The sequence below is a fragment of the Argentina anserina genome, chromosome 2 (assembly GCF_933775445.1).
Source record: "Argentina anserina chromosome 2, drPotAnse1.1, whole genome shotgun sequence".
Taxonomy (NCBI): Eukaryota; Viridiplantae; Streptophyta; class Magnoliopsida; order Rosales; family Rosaceae; genus Argentina; species Argentina anserina.
Window position 1 is genome coordinate 634,833 of NC_065873.1, and position 17,884 is coordinate 652,716.

The 17,884-nt window shown below is 38.5% G+C and overlaps 3 protein-coding genes across 7 annotated transcripts; 1 reads left to right on the top strand and 2 right to left on the bottom strand.

Annotated features, from left to right (window-relative positions):
- Positions 1-1,882: 1,882 nt before the first annotated feature.
- LOC126782219 (uncharacterized) lies at positions 1,883-7,933 on the top strand. Its single transcript, XM_050507430.1, is given in 10 exon segments — positions 1,883-2,501; positions 2,583-3,283; positions 3,385-3,892; positions 4,000-4,061; positions 4,181-4,877; positions 4,880-5,523; positions 5,641-5,871; positions 5,968-7,129; positions 7,609-7,661; positions 7,805-7,933. Coding segments are annotated over 10 exon segments (4,806 nt in total).
- A 2,005-nt stretch (positions 7,934-9,938) lies between these two features.
- LOC126784602 (protein kinase STUNTED-like) lies at positions 9,939-13,656 on the bottom strand. Of its 5 annotated transcripts, XM_050510074.1 has the most exons (11): positions 13,528-13,656; positions 12,942-13,248; positions 12,663-12,736; positions 12,463-12,581; positions 12,243-12,358; positions 11,642-12,154; positions 11,290-11,538; positions 11,039-11,211; positions 10,723-10,950; positions 10,494-10,643; positions 9,939-10,399 (listed from the first exon to the last, which is right to left on the bottom strand). In XM_050510074.1, the coding sequence occupies exons 2-11, from the start codon at positions 13,105-13,107 to the stop codon at positions 10,145-10,147; spliced, it is 2,043 nt and encodes a 680-aa protein (XP_050366031.1). In that variant the 5' UTR covers positions 13,108-13,248; positions 13,528-13,656; the 3' UTR covers positions 9,939-10,144. The 5 variants fall into 5 exon arrangements, with proteins under 5 accessions (XP_050366031.1, XP_050366034.1, XP_050366032.1 ...); XM_050510077.1 differs by lacking the exon at positions 13,528-13,656 and having other exon boundaries at positions 10,494-10,565; positions 12,942-13,360; XM_050510075.1 differs by lacking the exon at positions 13,528-13,656 and having other exon boundaries at positions 11,642-12,151; positions 12,942-13,350.
- Positions 13,657-16,122: 2,466 nt separating this feature from the next.
- On the bottom strand, positions 16,123-17,358 carry LOC126784619 (ubiquitin-conjugating enzyme E2 28-like). The gene is made up of 4 exons (XM_050510092.1): positions 17,062-17,358; positions 16,851-16,978; positions 16,631-16,735; positions 16,123-16,446 (listed from the first exon to the last, which is right to left on the bottom strand). Exons 1-4 carry the CDS (start codon positions 17,129-17,131, stop codon positions 16,303-16,305), a joined length of 447 nt encoding a protein of 148 aa, XP_050366049.1. The 5' UTR covers positions 17,132-17,358; the 3' UTR covers positions 16,123-16,302.
- Between the last annotated feature and the right edge of the window lie 526 nt (positions 17,359-17,884).

The window sequence follows — 17,884 nt, forward strand, 5'->3', positions numbered from 1 at the left end:
ATGATAAGTTCAGCCTCTTCGAAACTCAAAAGGTACTCCTTCTTGTTAAGAAGTTTTATCCTCAAGATTTTATGCATGATGACCTTCTTACTTTGGAATTGGAGTGTGAATATTATAAGAAGGATATGACTCACGATGTAGCATTTCACACCTTAGATTCTTTGTCTGATCTATGTCGGCTACTTGTACAAAGAAGAAAATTAGACTTTTATCCTATGATCTATAGGTTGATTTGTTTGGTGTTAACTCTTCCTGTTTCTACTGCAACAACTGAAAGAGCTTTTTCATCCTTGAACATTATCAAAAACAAACTTAGAAACAAGATAGAAGATGATTTTCTTGATGATTGCATGGTGCTTCACATTGAAAAAGAATTTGCTGAAGCGGTTGAGAATGATTATGTGATTCAGGAGTTTGAAACTTTGGCTACTCGTAGAGTTAAGTTTAGTTAGTTTTTATTAACAGGTTTGAAGGTAAGATTTGCAAGTCCCCCTATGTATGTTTATTATTTTCAATAAATCACAACATTTAATACCGTTGAGCAAATTTTTATCTGTTTAAATTAGCCCATGTGACATTCCAATCCTGGATCCGCCACTGAACTTCACTACTAAAGACTTGCTTGGTCTCCTAATGATCGATTTATTGAAATGGCTAGCAGAGAAGGTATAGTACAGAGCTGATGCTTTACGTTCTTGATTGTGCTGTGTTTGTGTTTGTGATTGCATGATTAAAGATCCTTAAGTATTGATGAATTGATTGTTGTATGCTTAATAATATGCTTCAGTTTTCAGAACCAATTCATCATCATAAACAGAGAGAGAAGTACTACCAATCGATCTTCCTCTCCCTCCCAGTTTGACAGAAGTGGAGCATCGAATGTTCTTAATTGGTTTTCAGAAATTAGGGGAAGGAGATTGGCGTAGGATATCGCGAAATAATTATATGTGAAGTCTATGACTCCTACTCAGGTTGCGAAACACACCGTGCTTTATTTCATTAGAATAAACTCAATATAAAAGACGCTCCATGCCAGTCTAATATTCGACATGGCCATGGATAACCTCATCATATCACAGAAGTCCAAGCTTCATCTACTGCACTACCTTCCTTAGATACTTTCCTCGGTTCATAATGCAGCTGACCTAAGTGTTCAAGACTTCAAGTTAATGCTTTCCTACTCCATCTAGGAAAGCTCAGAATGAAACTTGCTGCTACTGTATCAGCTCCTACTTGCATTACTGCTTTGTATTACGTGTCTAATAAATTAGCTTCTCTTTATATAGCCACAAGTTTCCAAGATCTGAGTTTCCAAGAAAACAAGTTTGCTATAAACTCTGCTAATGCATGTTCTTGTGCTTTTATTGTCACTGGAATTTTAGTAAAATGCATCTATTCAGCCGTATAGAACAACCACATGGCTGTCAATCGACTAAGTTATTGTCTTTTAACTTTCTTTTTTTTCACACCAGTATGAAACTTATCAAGCAAGATACTAACACTGATGGTGTGAATAGTGTACGTTACCGTTTTTTTTCAGTTACAATTGATGGCTCACTTGTTGTTACAAGAATTGTCTGGTCCTGGTCTTATTAGGAGAAGAAGACTCTGCACTTGATGATTTCATGTCTTATCTATCTTTAATTAGTTGTTAGAAGTTAATTACCGTTATAGTTGAATTAACCAGCAATTAAGGGTTCTATTGATCAATCACTAGCTGATTGATACGTGACTTTTCTATTTCGGCTATATAAGCTAGAGCTGTACTACTCTTTAATCATCTTGGAATATATCAGTATTTTCTTCTCTATTTTTCTTCTCTCTCATTTTCTTCTCAGTTAAGGTCTGTACCTTAACAAGTGGTATCTAGAGCCTCTCGTTCATGGGCCGAGGCCGGGGTGGGAAACCCCTCTCTCCAACATGTTCCGATGCGCCGGTGGTTTCTGCAGTTGAACTCACTTCTTTGGAGGCTGAGTTTCAAGCTCATCGGGCTGAGACTACTGCTCGGTTGGAGTCGATCACGACTTCTCTGCGTGGGGATATGTCCACGGCACTCGTTGACTTCAGATCGTTGCTCTTGAGCAATTTTAAGCAGCAGCTCACATCCTTTGTTCAGGAGCAGCTTCCCTTACCAACCAATACCTCTCAGCTTGAAGGTCCGGTTCTATTTGGGGCTGGGAGTCCTTCGTTGCCTTCGATTCGTACTACTATGCAGTTGGAAGAGTCTGCGTCGTCGGTATTGGCTAGATCTGAGGGTTCTTCATCTTTGGTGCTCAGTTCTGTGGGTAAGAACATTCCACCAATACTGTTGCATCTGTGCTCAGTTCTTCATGTTTTTGCTGATGCTATGTTGGGTAATACTTTTAGTACCAATACTGTTGCATCTGTGGTTAGTCATGCTGGTACCTCTAAGGATATATTGACTAATGTGCCTAATACTGCAACTTTGAGTCGAGGAAACTCTTTTGGTCAGCTACCTTGTGGTTGTGCTCCAGTTTTTGGTAATTCTTGTGTTGGAGATTGTTTTAGTTTGTTTAACCAATAAATGTTGCATAGTCCTACTGGTATTGGTTGCTATGCAGGGAGCTCATTGGGAGTTGGTCAGCCGGCTCCATTTTCATTTACTTATTCAGGACCTTGTTCAGCTACTATATTTGATGTTGGTCCAAGTAATGCAGGGTTGTTGCCTAAACCTCCACCATACACAAGTCAAATACAAATGAGTACCCATTTGTTCAGTTCTGCATCACCAACCAATGCTACTATCACAACCATTACCCCTGGCCAGGCATGGCCTAAACCCCCACCTAATGTTAGCACCATGCCACAGCCCACAATCCCTTACTCCTTGCCTGTTTACACCACCATTGGAACTCATAATCATCAACAACAATACCAACCCCCACCTCCTCAACATCATTTCTATAATCATAATACACATCAACACCAACAACATCACCGTCACCACAATCAATATCACAACATTGATCCTAACCTTCCTACCATGAAACAAATGAGGTTGGAATTTACTACTTACAGTGGAGGGGATCCGATAAAATGGCTCAACAAGGCTGAGCAGTATTTTGCATTCTATCAGATACCAGAAGAGAGGAAGCTGCCACTTGCTACAATGCACTTAACTGATAAGGCATCTGATAGGTGGTTCACTTTCAAAAATGAGTTCCCACAAACATGGCAAGGCTTAGCAGATTTGCTTATGAGGGAATTTAGTTGTTATAACAAGGTGGAGTATCAAGCTGCATTGGGAAGATTGACCAAACAGGTAGGGTGGAACAATATATGGAAGAGTTCACTAGATTATCTCGTCGAGCTCCTGGTTTTTCGACTGAAATCTTGGTACAGTTTTTTATTGGTGGTTTAAAGGAAGACATTAAGGGAGATGTTGCAGCTTTGAATCCTAAATCGTTGTATGACGCTTGCAAGTTGGCAAGAGTATTTGAGGCTCGTAATGATGGCTTAAGGAACTTTGCTAGGAAAACTACAACCTATCAAAGTCAGACACAAAGTAAAATGAGTACTAATTTAGGCAGTTCAAGCAGAGGGAACAACTCACAAGTTTTTGGTACTCAACAGCAACCTAGGCCTTCCAACAATCATGGCAATGTTACTAGTTTCCATAGAAGGTTAACTCCAGCAGAATTTGCTGCCAAAAAAGCTAACAAGGAGTGTTGGTGGTGTGATCAACCGTTTGGGAAGGAACATAACTATAGAAAGAAAGGTCAATTGATGTCCATGTCTATTATCCCAGATGATAATGAGTTCAATGAGGTGGCTACAGGCCAAATTGAGGAAGAAGATAGACAGTTGGTTGAGGTACCTCCTATTATTGATATTGACGAGCCATTGATAAGGTTGCAAGCAATGAATGGAGGTACATCTGAGACTATGCAACTTAAGGGTATTTTTTTGCAACAAACAAGTACACATTGATTGATTCTGGCGCCACTCACAATTTCATTCATCCTTAATTATTGAAAGGTACTAAGATCCCAGTGAACAGTTTTCCACCTCTCAATGTGTTCCTTGATAGTGGTGCTAAAGTAAAAACTAAGGGGGAGATAACAACTACTTTGAACTTGCAGGGGTATGAATTTACCCATGATTATTATATCTTGCCTGTTAGTGGGTGTGAGTTGTCTTCGGTACCTGTTGGTTGAAGTCTTTGGGTAACATCATGTGGAACTTTGAAACAATGAGAATGGGATTCAAGGTGGGAGGTGTCAAATATAAGTTGCATGGGGAAACAGAAGCTGAAACTAAAGTTGTTACCTGCAAGGTTATGTCTAGGTTATTGAAGAAAGAAAAAGAAGCTGTAATGGTACAAGTTCAACCAGCCTTGCAGTCTCAGACAGTGGAGCAGCCTACACCACAAATCCAGAAATTGTTGGACACTTATGCAGACCTTTTCAAATCTCCCACAGGTTTGCCACCGAAAAGAGAACAAGACCATACCATTGAACTGCTGCCTAATACACCACCTGTAAGTGTCAGGCCTTATAGGTACCCGCATTTTCAGAAAAATGAAATTGAGTCAATTGTGAAGGAGCTTTTAGATACTGGTGCAATAAAGCCAAGCAGGAGTCCTTTTTCTTCACCTGTACTCTTGGTGAAAAAGAAAGATGGAACATGGAGAATGTGTGTTGATTACAGGGCCTTAAATGCAGTTACTGTGAAGGACAAGTATCCTATACCTGTTGTTGATGAACTGTTAGATGAAGTGCAAGGAGCTACCATCTTTTCAAAGTTGGATCTTCGATCTGGCTACCATCAGATCAGGATGAGTGAGGGAGATATCAATAAGACAGCTTTCAGAACACATAGTGGACACTATGAGTTTTTAGTCATGCCATTTGGGCTGATAATGCCCCTTCTACGTTTCAGTGTGTGATGAATGAAGCTTTAAGAGACTTGTTGAGGAAATGTTGTTTAGTCTTTTTTGATGACATATTGATTTATAGTGCAACATTGGAGGATCATTTAAAGCATCTAGAATTGGTTTTTAAGAAATTAGAGGAGAACTCATTTAAGGTCAAGCTTAGTAAGTGCAGTTTTGGTGTGCCTCAAGTTGAGTATTTAGGACATGTCATCAATGCACAAGGTGTGTCAGTTGATCCAGCAAAAATAGAGTGCATCAGGAAATGGGAGAGGCCAAAGACTTTGAAGGGTTTGAGAGGGTTCCTTGGTTTAGCTGGTTATTATAGGAAGTATGTCAAGAATTTTGGGTGCATAGCTAAACCATTAACTGACATGTTGAAAATTGGAGGTTTTGTGTGGACTGAAAGGTCTGATCTAGCTTTTGAACAACTCAAGCAGGCTTTGATGAATACACCAGTGCTCGCTCTTCCAGATTTTAATAAGGAGTTTGTCATAGAATGTGATGCTTCAAGCGTGGGAATTGGAGCCATATTATCTCAAGAGGGTCATCCAATTGCATATTTGAGCAAAGTTTTGGCACCTAGGCACATGGCCCTTTCGGTGTATGATAAAGAGATGTTGGCTTTGGTATTTGTTGTTCAACATTGGAGACCTTACTTGTTAGGAAAGCATTTCATCATCTACACAGATCATAGAACAATACAATACTTCCTAGATTAGAAAATTACTACTCCCACCCAACAGAAGTGGTTACTTAAACTTGCAGGATATGACTACTCAATTAAGTTCAAATCTGGAAAGAACAATGCTGCTCCTGATGCTTTATCAAGAAAGGAGAATTTGCATAGCCCTACCACTGAAGTCATCACCAAGTTTGGGGCAATACATGTATTGCAAGGAGTGTCTTCTCCTGTGCATACCTTCATGCATGAAATGCAAGCAGCCTGTGTACAAGATTCTGAAACTAGCACCATTGTAAGCAAGTTGCAGAGAGGTACTAACACTGATCCAGCCTATACTTTGCGCAACTCAATTTTATACTATCATGATAAGGTGTATGTGCCCAAATAGGGAGATTGGAGGTCGAAAATAATTGTTGAGTTCCATAATGGCTATCAAGGTGGTCATGCTGGGGTGCATAGAACAGAAAAAAGGGTGAGGAGATCATTTGCTTGGCCTGGTATACATAGAGATGTGAAGGCATATGTGGCTAGTTGTCATACATGTCAACATAACCATTATGAAACTATTCTACCTCCAGGTTTGTTGCAGCCCAACCCTATTCCTGAAGGAGCTTGGAAAGACATCTCTATGGACTTTGTGGAAGGGTTACCAACAACCTCAGGTAAATCAGTGCTACTTGTAGTGGTGGATATATTTACTAAGTATGGGCATTTCATTCCATTGGCTCATCCCTATACAGCTTCAGCAGTGGTTAAGTTATTAATTGAGAATGTCTATAAGTTGCATGGGATGCCTCAGACAATAATTTCTGATAGAGACCCTGTCTTTCTAAGCCACTTTTGGGAAGCATTTTTCAAGACTCAAGGAACCGCCCTACATAAAAGCTCGGCCTATCATGCACAAACAAATGGGCAAACGGAAAATTTGAATAGAACTGTGGAACAATACCTGCGATGTGTGGTGGGAGAGAAACCTCATACTTGGGTTGAAGCTCTACCTTGGGCAGAATATTGGTACAACACTGCATACCATTCAACTATAGGTATGTCACCATTCAAAGCTCTTTATGGTTATGATCCTTCTCCTGTGCATATGTATGTTCCTGGCTCTACAGATGTGCAAGCTGTGGATAATCAGTTGAGAGACAGGGATGAACTGATTGCTATCCTGAAATGGAATTTAAACATTGCTCAAGCCCGGATGAAACACCACTATGATAAGAAGCATGTGGAGAGGTCTTTTGATGTTGGAGACTTTGTGTACTTAAAGCTACAGCCCTATAAGCAGCAATCAGTCCATAAGAGGAAGAACCACAAGTTAGCTCCCAGGTTTTATGGCCCTTATGAAATTGAAGAGAAGATTGGTGTTGTTGCCTACAAATTGAAGCTACCTAGAGGGGCAAAAATCCATCCAGTGTTTCATGTTTCATTGCTCAAGAAACGAATTGGAAATGCTGCAGTGGTTGCAGCTCATTTGCCTCCACATATTGATCCACATAATCCCAGATGGTACCCCGCTAAGGTTTTGGAGAGAGGAATATTCAAAAAAGGTAATGCAGCTGTTACAAAATGGTTGATTCAATGGCTGGGAGCAGCAGAGGAGGAAGCTACTTAGGTTGAAGCTGAGGAGATCCAACGTCAGTTTCCAGATTTTCAAGCTTGAGGTCAAGCTTAATCTGAGAGGGATGGATTGTTACAAGAATTGTCTGGTCCTGGTCTTATTAGGAGAAGAAGACTCTGCACTTGATGATTTCATGCCTTATCTATCTTTAATTAATTGTTAGAAGTTAATTACCGTTATAGTTGAATTAACCAGCAATTAAGGTTGCTATTGATCAATCACTAGCTGATTGATACGTGGCTTTTCTATTTCGGCTATATAAGCTAGAGCTGTACTACTCTTTAATCATCTTGGAATATATTAGTATTTTCTTCTCTATTTTTCTTCTCAGTTAAGGACTGTACCTTAACACTTGTTTAGCACGTATTCGTGCAATGACCTTTCAATGTTCTCATATTTTTGGCGAAGGGAATACCGTGGCTGATAGTATGGCGAATTTGGGTTTACTCTCTTCTTCTCTGGTATGGCATGCTGCTCCTCCTCCTAATATTTCTTTTCATCTTCATATGGATGTTATGGGTTATCCCTATGTACGTGGTGCTTAATCATATGCTTGAGTTGGGGTTGGAATTTATTTTCTACACTTCTTCTCATAATGCAACAGAGGGTTGCAATTGTTTCATCTCAGAATGCACTAGCTGGTGGTCATTATTTGGACACGGTTTTGTTGGAGTCATGTGGTTGCTTCTCGATTTGTACTGCATTTGACATCAGTTTCTCTGGGAAACTTTGAGGGCTAGCTTCAATTTCTTCCCACTTTTATTTTCTTTTCTCTCTATTTCTTTGTACGGGGTAAGGTTTATGTCCCCTCCCTTTCTGGTTTTTTCTTTTTATGGTTGATAATAAAATTCTGGGGAATGGGCGGTGGTCTCTGAGGAGCTAATCGTCTATTCCCTTAAAAAAAGTTTATTAATGGACTAACAAATACAAAATTTAGGCAAAAAAAAAAAACAAAGGCTAAGTTTGTATTGGACATGAGTTCAGTTCTCAGAAGCATAGAAGAATTGTGGGTAAAGAAAAACGTACAGTACGTTTAAAATAAAAAGATTTAAACAAAACAAAATACGAAAGGAAAAGTTTATTGACATACAATTTTCCTTGTCCCTGAATAATGATGACTAGTTTGATGATATAGCAGTGTGTGGTTTTGTATGAATTCTGAATTTAGATTTTCCGCATGATCTAGTCACAGCTATATGGTCGCCATGACTAACATGGGTTTCTGTCCATCACGAACTTTGGCCGATTAATTCTTCATTCTTAAGAGACTTGGCACAGACCAGAACAACTAATTGATATCTTCAAAATCAAAATCAATGTCTCGGTGCATGCTGTTTCCACCACCAGGTTACTTATGGAACGGCGGGGGTGGCGAAGCCCTTATGCAACTCATTAAGGTTTGTGTATATAACCTAGTAAATTGAGAAAATTTCGCACTCATCGTAGTATTTTTGGACAATAGTTGATTTTCGTATTGCTTAAATTTACATACTATGAGTGTAATCTGCTTGTGCATCAAAAACAGGTTAGGCTTTTGGTTAAATTAAAACACTGTTTTCAGACTCCAATCCCCATTCCTTCTGCATAGTTTGTGACTTTGTGCTCAAGATGGCAGTCCTGCATTAGACAAAGGGTTGATTTTATCATTCTGTGGTTTTTAGACATCATAAAAGAGAACATATAAGCATGTTTACTTGTAAATTATAGTTATACTCCACAAATTCAGTATGAAAGGCTTTATTTACAGATGGTATACCTGATTGAAGATAAATTCCCATGCTCACAATACTTAACTTGATCTTGTTCGTTTTGTCTCTTAATTATTCCTTGTACTGACGATGATTTTCCCCTTATTTTCTGAAGCTGAATTCTGACAGGGAAAGAAAGAAGCAAAAGAGGAGAAGAAAAGAGAACAGGAAAAGAAAGAAAAATCTAGAGACTGCGGAAAAGGTGAAGTCGGTGCAGCCCATGGAGCTCCTCTTACAAGATGACTCTTCTGAAAATTTCCAAATCATAAAGAGAACAAAGGCCTTAAAATTGCACCCTAATGGTCAGCATGATTATGGTTATGGTGCTAAAAGTTTCTGTGCTAAGAGCATGATCATTGATGTTGGTTTCTTGCCATGTATTTTTGAACTAAAAAAGTGTATGCATCAAGTACTATCAAGCAAACAAATTGATATTCTCCAGCAGAGAATGGGTTCTAGGCCTTTCTGTAAGTTCCATTCCCCTTACAAACAACTGGAGGATACTTATGAAGGCAGTTCTCTGCTGATTGATTCGCAATTTAGGGAGTTGATTATAAATTGGGTTCCTCCTCCATTGGACACTCCCAGCACTGAGCTTAGTGATCAGCAGTGGCTCTATGATAGACGGCCACTCAGGAATGACATAAATCAGAAAATTAATGCCGTTAGCAATGATCGAATTTGCTATCCATATACATCACTATTTTAAGTATAGGTGTGATAAACTTGTGCCATTAAGCTTATTAAATCTGTTTTTTTTGCTATTGGTATTTCATGTATTCGAATAGCACCACACTCATTTATAACTTGTTTACTTTATAATGCCTGCAGCTTGAGATTTTGAGAATTTGATAATGTAGCCAGTTCCGAATTCAAATCCAGCAGCTCCAGTCACAGAACTGATATATGGAATATAGAATAGAACGTTCACCTCTATCAGGCATGCTATGCTATATGTTCGAAAAATGTTACAGCTTTTGCAATCTGATGAGCTGCAAACTTTGCTTTTCACACTAATACTTCTCTATTTACTTCTTATTGATCTGTACATGTTTACATCTACAAATCACCTCACTCTTAGGGAGGCATTCCTTTCCCTATACTGTACAGATTGGCTAAGTTCATATATATGAACGAGTATGTGATCGCAACTTCCAAACAAGTTGAGAAAAAAGATCAAGAGTGTACAAGAAAAGCTAATCAAAGCTTGATGATCTGCTCCATCTTCCTTTCATATATTCTTCCCAAGAACGGTTGTTCTGCTCCGTACTACTGAATGATGTTGTATCATCGTCAATGTCAAGCAGTGCAAGGTTCAAATGTAACTCAGCACTTGAATTTGGATACACTTCATCATCATTGTCATCTCGGCTTTCTGAATCCTCGACATCAGAATATGGAGGGCTCATGTACGTTTCCACATTTATATCCCCTTTTAGAAGCTTCACTATCTGAAGAGGAAAATAAAAGATCATTGAATTTAGAAAAAAGTTACACAGATCCTCTTGGTGACAAATTACTTATATGCATATAATGGTATCATACCTGACTCATTTTTGGGCGAACCCTAGCTGAACGTATGATGCACAGTTTTGCTGCATGAACCATTCTCAGTACCTGAATCTCATCAAAGTTTCCATCAAAATTCGGATCCAGTATGTCATGTACATCTCCATTCTCTAGCTTAGGCTTTGCCTGAAATTTTGCTCAAATGTCATTGATCCTATGTACTTGAAAGGAGTTAGAAGGAAATGAGATACGGAGGTGGACTTACCCACATGACCAAGCTCTCCTGCTGTTTGTCAGTGTCAGAGCCAATAGGTTGTCTTCCTGATAATAGTTCAAGCAGGACTACACCAAAGGCATATACATCAATTTTGTCACTGATTTTTCCGTACATGAAATATTCAGGGGCTAGATAACCAAATGTTCCCACTACAGTGCATTCAGTCAGGAACGATGTAGTTGTTGGTCCCAATATTGCAAGGCCAAAATCAGACAACTGTCACATAAATGCAAGCAATGAGTTAATTCTCAAAAGTATAGGTCTTCATATTAGTCAACCATTTTTTTTTCTGATGATTACTGACCCGTGGTTCTAATTCTGGTGTGAGAAGAATGTTAGAAGACTTGACATCTCTATGAATAACTGGTGGAGAACAATCATTGTGCAGGTAATTTAGAGCTTCAGCAATCCCAACAGCAGCTTTAAATCTCACTTCCCAGGACAATACAGGTTTGCCTTTATTCTTGGCTGCATCAACTACAATTCAGAATCAAGTTCTGACAGCTTATTTCCAAGCAAATAAAACACATGGACACTAAAGTACTCAACACTTACCATGTAAATTCTCCTCTAAGCTTCCTTTAGGCGAGAAATCATGAACCGATAGTAGAACATTGCCCTCACAGCAGAATCCAAGCAGAGGCATGATGTACTCGTGCGTCAATGAGGAGATAATATCGACTTCATGAGCAAAATCCTTCCACATTGCTTTGGATGACCTCATAAGCTTTACTGCCACTTTCTTGCCATCTGGTAGATTTCCTTTGAACACAAGGTTACATCCTCCTTTTCCAATAAGATTTTCTGTCGAAGTAAATATCAACTTAGATGTAAAAACACACAAGAACATAAGAAGATAAAGGAGAGAACAAAAGGAGGCAATCTCAGGACAAAGCAGTGTAAGTACCTGAGGAGAAATTTGAGGTTGCAGCTTTCAGAACCTCATGACTGAACCAACTGCAGCGATTTGTTCTCAGGAGACTCCTCAACACATTTGGTAGCTCATCCAAAGCAGAAGCACTCTTAATATCTCCTTCACAGGAAGTTTCTCTAATGATTGAACACTTAGGAGATTGCTGTGGAGAACGATCTGGTAAGGTCATCGCCCATTGCACCACAGACATATTCCTTGTTCCTGGAATTTGTGTACTTACAGAACTTGCTCTACACAGAGGCCATCCGAGGCACTTCTCTGCAGACTCTCCTATACTAAGTGAAGAATCTGATCTATTTTGAGCTCTCTTATTCTCTTTCTTCAGCTCTTCAATACCACACATCGGACTACCTTGGGAATTCTGATCCTTATCAGACAATGTTTTAACAGTTTCTGTTTCCGCCTCAGAGTCAACAGATTCAGATTGGCATTTTTCTCTAGGAAGAAAATTATAAGAGTGACTCATACTTGGCCTTGGCTCATCACCTGCCAGACCAACCACAACCAAAACTGAATTTATTAATCATGAGAGACTGACGAATAGGATGTACACCAGAGGACTCAAAACACTAACCTGATTGTTCATCACTAGTGCATCTTCTGTATACTATTTTCCCCTTGTTGATTGCCACAACATCTGTGCTTGAAGGCAATTTCTTAGCACAGTACTTCGCCGTGGAATCCTTAACCCTACAAATATTATGTGCAGCAAGTAATCAGAAAAAAAAATCATCACATAAACTAAAAGCCACTGCAACTTCTTTTCCCCCGGAATTCCTCACTATCTCCCTTACTTTTCGGTGCTTGGATTGCTTGTGCCTACAACTACAGCCACAGTTTCATGGTGCTTTGCCTCTTTCACTAGCGCCTTTCGGATTGAGCTTCCTATCAATACCTGACTGATGATGTGCACCTGAAATTTAAGTTGTGACACTTTATAATCAAAGCTCATATTTCCAGTATATAGAAATAGTGAAAGAGTAGATGAACACACCTTTTTCATATGAGATAACCCTTCATAAGCTTCTACATAACTGTCCACTATTGGCTTGTCCTTCATACACTGATCTGCACATATAAAAACAAGGAGTATGTTTATCCTACCAAATAGCAAGTGTGGCATGTTACATTACCGAACTGTTCAATCTACACTAAAAATCCAGATAATCTATATAACTAATTAGCTAATGAAAGACTGACAAAGATATAGCAATCTTATAAGGAGTAGCTCAAAACTAGAGAAAACTTAAGATTCTGTATCTGCGAAGCTTACCAGAACTTCGGCATACATGAACAGCAAGAACACAGTCTTCTGTTTCAGCAGCTTTGGCAACAGCCCATCCAAGAAGTTCTCTGCTTTGGCCATCAATCTTGATCCCAACTAAGACCACATTCTTCTTAACATTCTTCCTGTGCTTCTTGGAATGATTGAATTTCATCTTGTTTATGCCTATGATCTCTCTCTGTTTTAAAATCTCCAAAATGTAAGTCTACAACTTCCTATCCTTCCTCAACTTGCAGTGCAAATCTCTTATGATTATGGAGCTTCTCACTTCTTGCATGTACTCTACATTCAAACCCTATAACAGAATAGCCAACATGATCACTCAGGCCAGAAGAAGAAGAAGAATGGATGATTGAATTAAACCCCCAGTATAAAAGTAGCTGACACTTGTGGACACACATGGCCCCCATCAATGGGTTCCTATCAAATTCTGCAGATTTATTAATTCAAAGAAAACCCTTTTGACCCGGAAGAGAGAAAACCAAACCCTGAATGGAAAATTTAAATACTATAAGCAAATGCTCAATATCAAAAGAAAAAGAAAAAGATAAATATGAGGGGACAAATAACTCACCTAAATCTTGTACCCACTCGTGGCTCGATTCACCCCAACTTGTAATTGAAAGGAAAAAAGTCGCTAAAAAAACCTAAGCCTACCAACTGCACTAAATTCAATACCCAGAAAATTGTATTCAACACCAAAAAGCATCTTACTTTGTTCAAAACAAAAAAACTACATTAGTGCAAAGATGGGTGGTTTTTGGTGAAGAAGAACATGATAAATGAAAAAGGAAAGATCGATGCTTTTCTTTGCTGGGTTTGATTGTGTCGGCGAGAAGAGTGTATTCCCGCCAAAAGTGGGACCAAAGGGTGTCTGGTAATTTTATGTTTGCTCTCTTTACCCTTTTTTTTGGGGGTTTGGGTTGCACAAGTAACAGTTAGAAATTACATTGTTATTTAAGGCCAGTGAAAAATCGGCAAATTTTACGGGAAATCCCACGAACCCGGCAATTTTGGCCAATAAAACAAGGCACGAGACGTTCGACGGGCTATAAACAGAGGGCTCTATGGACGGCAAAAACTAAAAATATATACCGCGGTAAATAGTAAATAACTTAAATGTAAAAAGGAAGATAAGGAAGAGTGGAAGAATGTTATGATAATGTTAATGTGTTTTGGTTAGATGAGAGTCATGTTATAATTCAAGATGTTCTACGAGAATATGTGAATTGCTTTTACAGTAGCTTGGAGTTCTCGCCTTTTGTCTACTCTGAGGCAAATCTAAGATGTTATGTTAAATTGAATTAATTGAGCCGGCGGTTCTCGATCTTCTCCGGTCCCTTTCAAAAAGAAGAAAAATTCTTACGAAACAAGTCGTCTTTCTTATGTGTTGTTAGAAGCAAGTTATGTCGTCGATTATATTACATATAGTTTTGATGGAATATTTAGAAGGGAATATTAATCAGCTGACTTGGCAATTGATTTATACATGCGTTAATCAGTTTTTCTTCTTCTTAATTTTGGCAATGGAATAATTGTTTCTTTGGATAAAATCTCAATATAACACGCAAATGGTTTTAGTAATTAACGATTGTGATTATCGAATTCTTGTATTGTTCATGATTTTCTTGATAATCTTAATCTCCAATAAAATGAAGAAATTAATTAAGAGTAGGAATCATTAAAATTAGTTTCTGCTCTCCATGCCACCGACGGTTTATGGTCCCTTCAGATGGACCATGGTTGTGTGCGATCAACTTTTTCTTGTTTTGGAGCCATGCATGTAAATTATTTGTTAGGAGAATCAATGGTAGGTCAAGTTATGGCCTACTGATCTTCTTTTTTATCATAATAATGTCAACCATATGCTTATAAACCACTGATCAACTATACACTTATTACAAACACGTACGCATATATACATAATTAAACACTCCATAGTTCATATCATCATATGACAACCCCTTGAATAATATTATATTTGATTTCAAATGTGCGTGATTAGTAATATGCATATATTATCAGATTCTTTTATAGTGACTGATAAAAAGATTTTTCAATAGTGTGTGTATATATATATATATGTATATATATCGCAAAGACCTAGCTACTAGTGTGATTCGATTAGTGAGGGACAAGGAAATGGGTGCTAGAGAAGAATGACGACTCTGATGACTCTTAGTGGAACAGGTAGCTAGTGACAAACTAACAGTGAATGAATAATAGCTAGCCAACAGTTTCGGAATATTAAGGACTTATTAGTTAGGTAATGTATGTTGCTAATTAGTTAGAAGCAATTCAGCTTAAACTTCACTTCATTCGCTCCGCTTCCCGAGCTGAGGAAGCCGATTCCCAATCTAGGCTAGGGTTTAGTGCTATAGAGCGGCGGAAACAGCCTGCTTAATTGGTTATGGTGTGCATTGAGATCCTTGCTTGGAGTGGGAAGCCTGGTAAAATCTTGTGCCGACGGTGCATGCAGAGTAAGTCAAAAAGGCGTTGCAAGCATATATATTAGGGCTTGTTTGTAGTTTGTAGTGGAGTAAAAAGCTCGTTCGTGGGAGCTTGATCCTGCTTGACCCTATCAATAATTAGTCGGTATGCCAAATGAAGTTGTTCATCATTCTCAAAAAAGAAAGAAAAAAGTTAGATGCAATTCATATATTAAAAAAGTTATCCACTATTCTCTTTGTATGATTGAGGCCTGGTTAACCACAGAACCTTCGAATTAGATGCATTGGTAATTTTGCTCAGTACACTCAAAAAGGCATAAGCGTTGAGGTTTCTAGTTTCTTGGTGATGGATTATACATTAATTAGCTTAATTCCAATCCAGTGTCCACTGCTAAACAAAACAAGCCCACTTTCAGAGAATCAGTGATTACAAGACATGGTTAACTGGGTTAAGTGATCGTATGAGATAATTCGGCGTCAGCCTTGTACTATCACAACTTCGATGTAAACTCATTCATTTCAAGAGTATGGTTACGGTTTTAGCCAACTCGATCAATGAGTTCTGTTTTTCGGTAAGTCGACGTACTTCGTGGTGATGATGAGAATATTAGGTCTACTGGGATGTTGTTTTTGGAAACCATATATCAGAGCCGTGGTGTTCTTGGCATATTAACATATGAAATTAATGTTGAGAAGAAAACAACACTCATGTACTGATGTACGTTAATTACTCCAAAAGGAGAGTATCCAGATATTTATTTCGAACAAAGAGAGCTCAATTTACAAGTTGGAGGTCAACATGCAACAAGAAATAGAGAATCTGGATGTAATAAATATAACGGATATGATAATTGTAAGCTGAGAATATATGAATTACTTATACAGCTTAGGCCTGGGGTTCATCCCATGGCATACTTATGAGTCCAGCTCCGAGCCGTTGACTCATATTTCACTTTGTCACTCTTGCACATATGAGCAATCTCAGGAACAAGCGGATCATCAGGGTTCGGATCTGTCAGCAGCGAACATATGGACAGCAAAACCTGCAGTTGCATGCATTTCCAAGTTAGTTATAAGTTTCAATTGATATTACTTATCAAATAGCTTTATTGTTAATTATGAGTCCCGATCTTTTTTTTTTGTCTAAAACAATGTCATTCTAATCTTCTTTTTAAGTCTAGCTTGACATTGTCTCTTACTGCTAATGGAAACAGAAATGCAAGTCACCTTGGATATGGTGAGTGCTGGACTCCATTGCTCCTTAAGAATGTCCAAGCATATGTTACCATTGCTGTTTATATTTGGATGGAACACTTTGGTCCTGAAGGCAACCTGTTTGTAGTTTTATTAATCTGTTAGTCTATCGACTCTATCCCACAAGGAAGAACCAGAAGATTATTTAAAAAGGAATTAGTGGTAGAAGAGATAACCGGAATTTGCTCTATACCTTTGGAGGTTTGAAGGGATAATCAGGTGGGAAATGGATAGTCACAACAAATACACCACCTGAATAAGGACTATCATTTGGACCAATGATTGTTGCTTGCCAGTGAAACATATCCTCAGCCACAGGACCTGAACAATTTCCCTCATAAATCCTTTACAAATTAACACAAATGTGAATATGAATTGCAAATCAATTCTAATTTCTTCAATACCTGCACTACATGAAGTTGGTGGATCTCTCTGCAAATCCCTGAGCTCCTTCAATATTCTCTTTGAAGCCATTTGAGCAAATCCGAGTTCAAGTTTCCAGGGTTGAGTATAACTAGAACAGAATTAGAATGATTTTTTCCAAAAGGATTACAATCTATTTGACACCCTGAAAAATGGAATGTGGTGGTGGGTGTATTTAAGGAGTTGTGAGATGAAGATATAGAGAGGTGCATGAATTGAACTCGGTCGTTTATTCTGATGAGAGTGGGCATAGAATCAAATTCCCAGAACAAAGTTTGCCGTCACACCTATCTCCTTCCCTTTTATGTAAACAGCTGTTGACCATATCTGTATTCCATTGCAATTTGATTACTCCTTGAACATAAATTGATGCTACAACAAAGCACAGAAAGTGATCATCTTGGGAACAAGAAGCTGAGAATTGACGGATTCTAATTGTGAGGGCATGCTTTGCTTTCACAAAAAGGCTAGAATTTTTAGCGGAAAGATCCTTTAAGCCAATCATATGTCATGATAACGACTCCTATTAGCCCCACCTTCCAAACGAAAAGATATTCGTGTTGAGCTCAAATGGGTCGGCTCTTGAGAATCTGGGATAGTTTTGAAGTCGATGGGCGCCCTTGGAAAATCTTCTAACACTAACAGATCTTTCTGTCCGAGTATATTCACATCTACTTAGAGAACCCTTTTTCTAAAAATACGCGTCACTAGTAAATTCTGTAAATACATTGTTGTTCAACTAAATCATAAGCACACATTTTAACATGGTAAACAACCAATCCTAACTCATAATTTTGCAGCAAA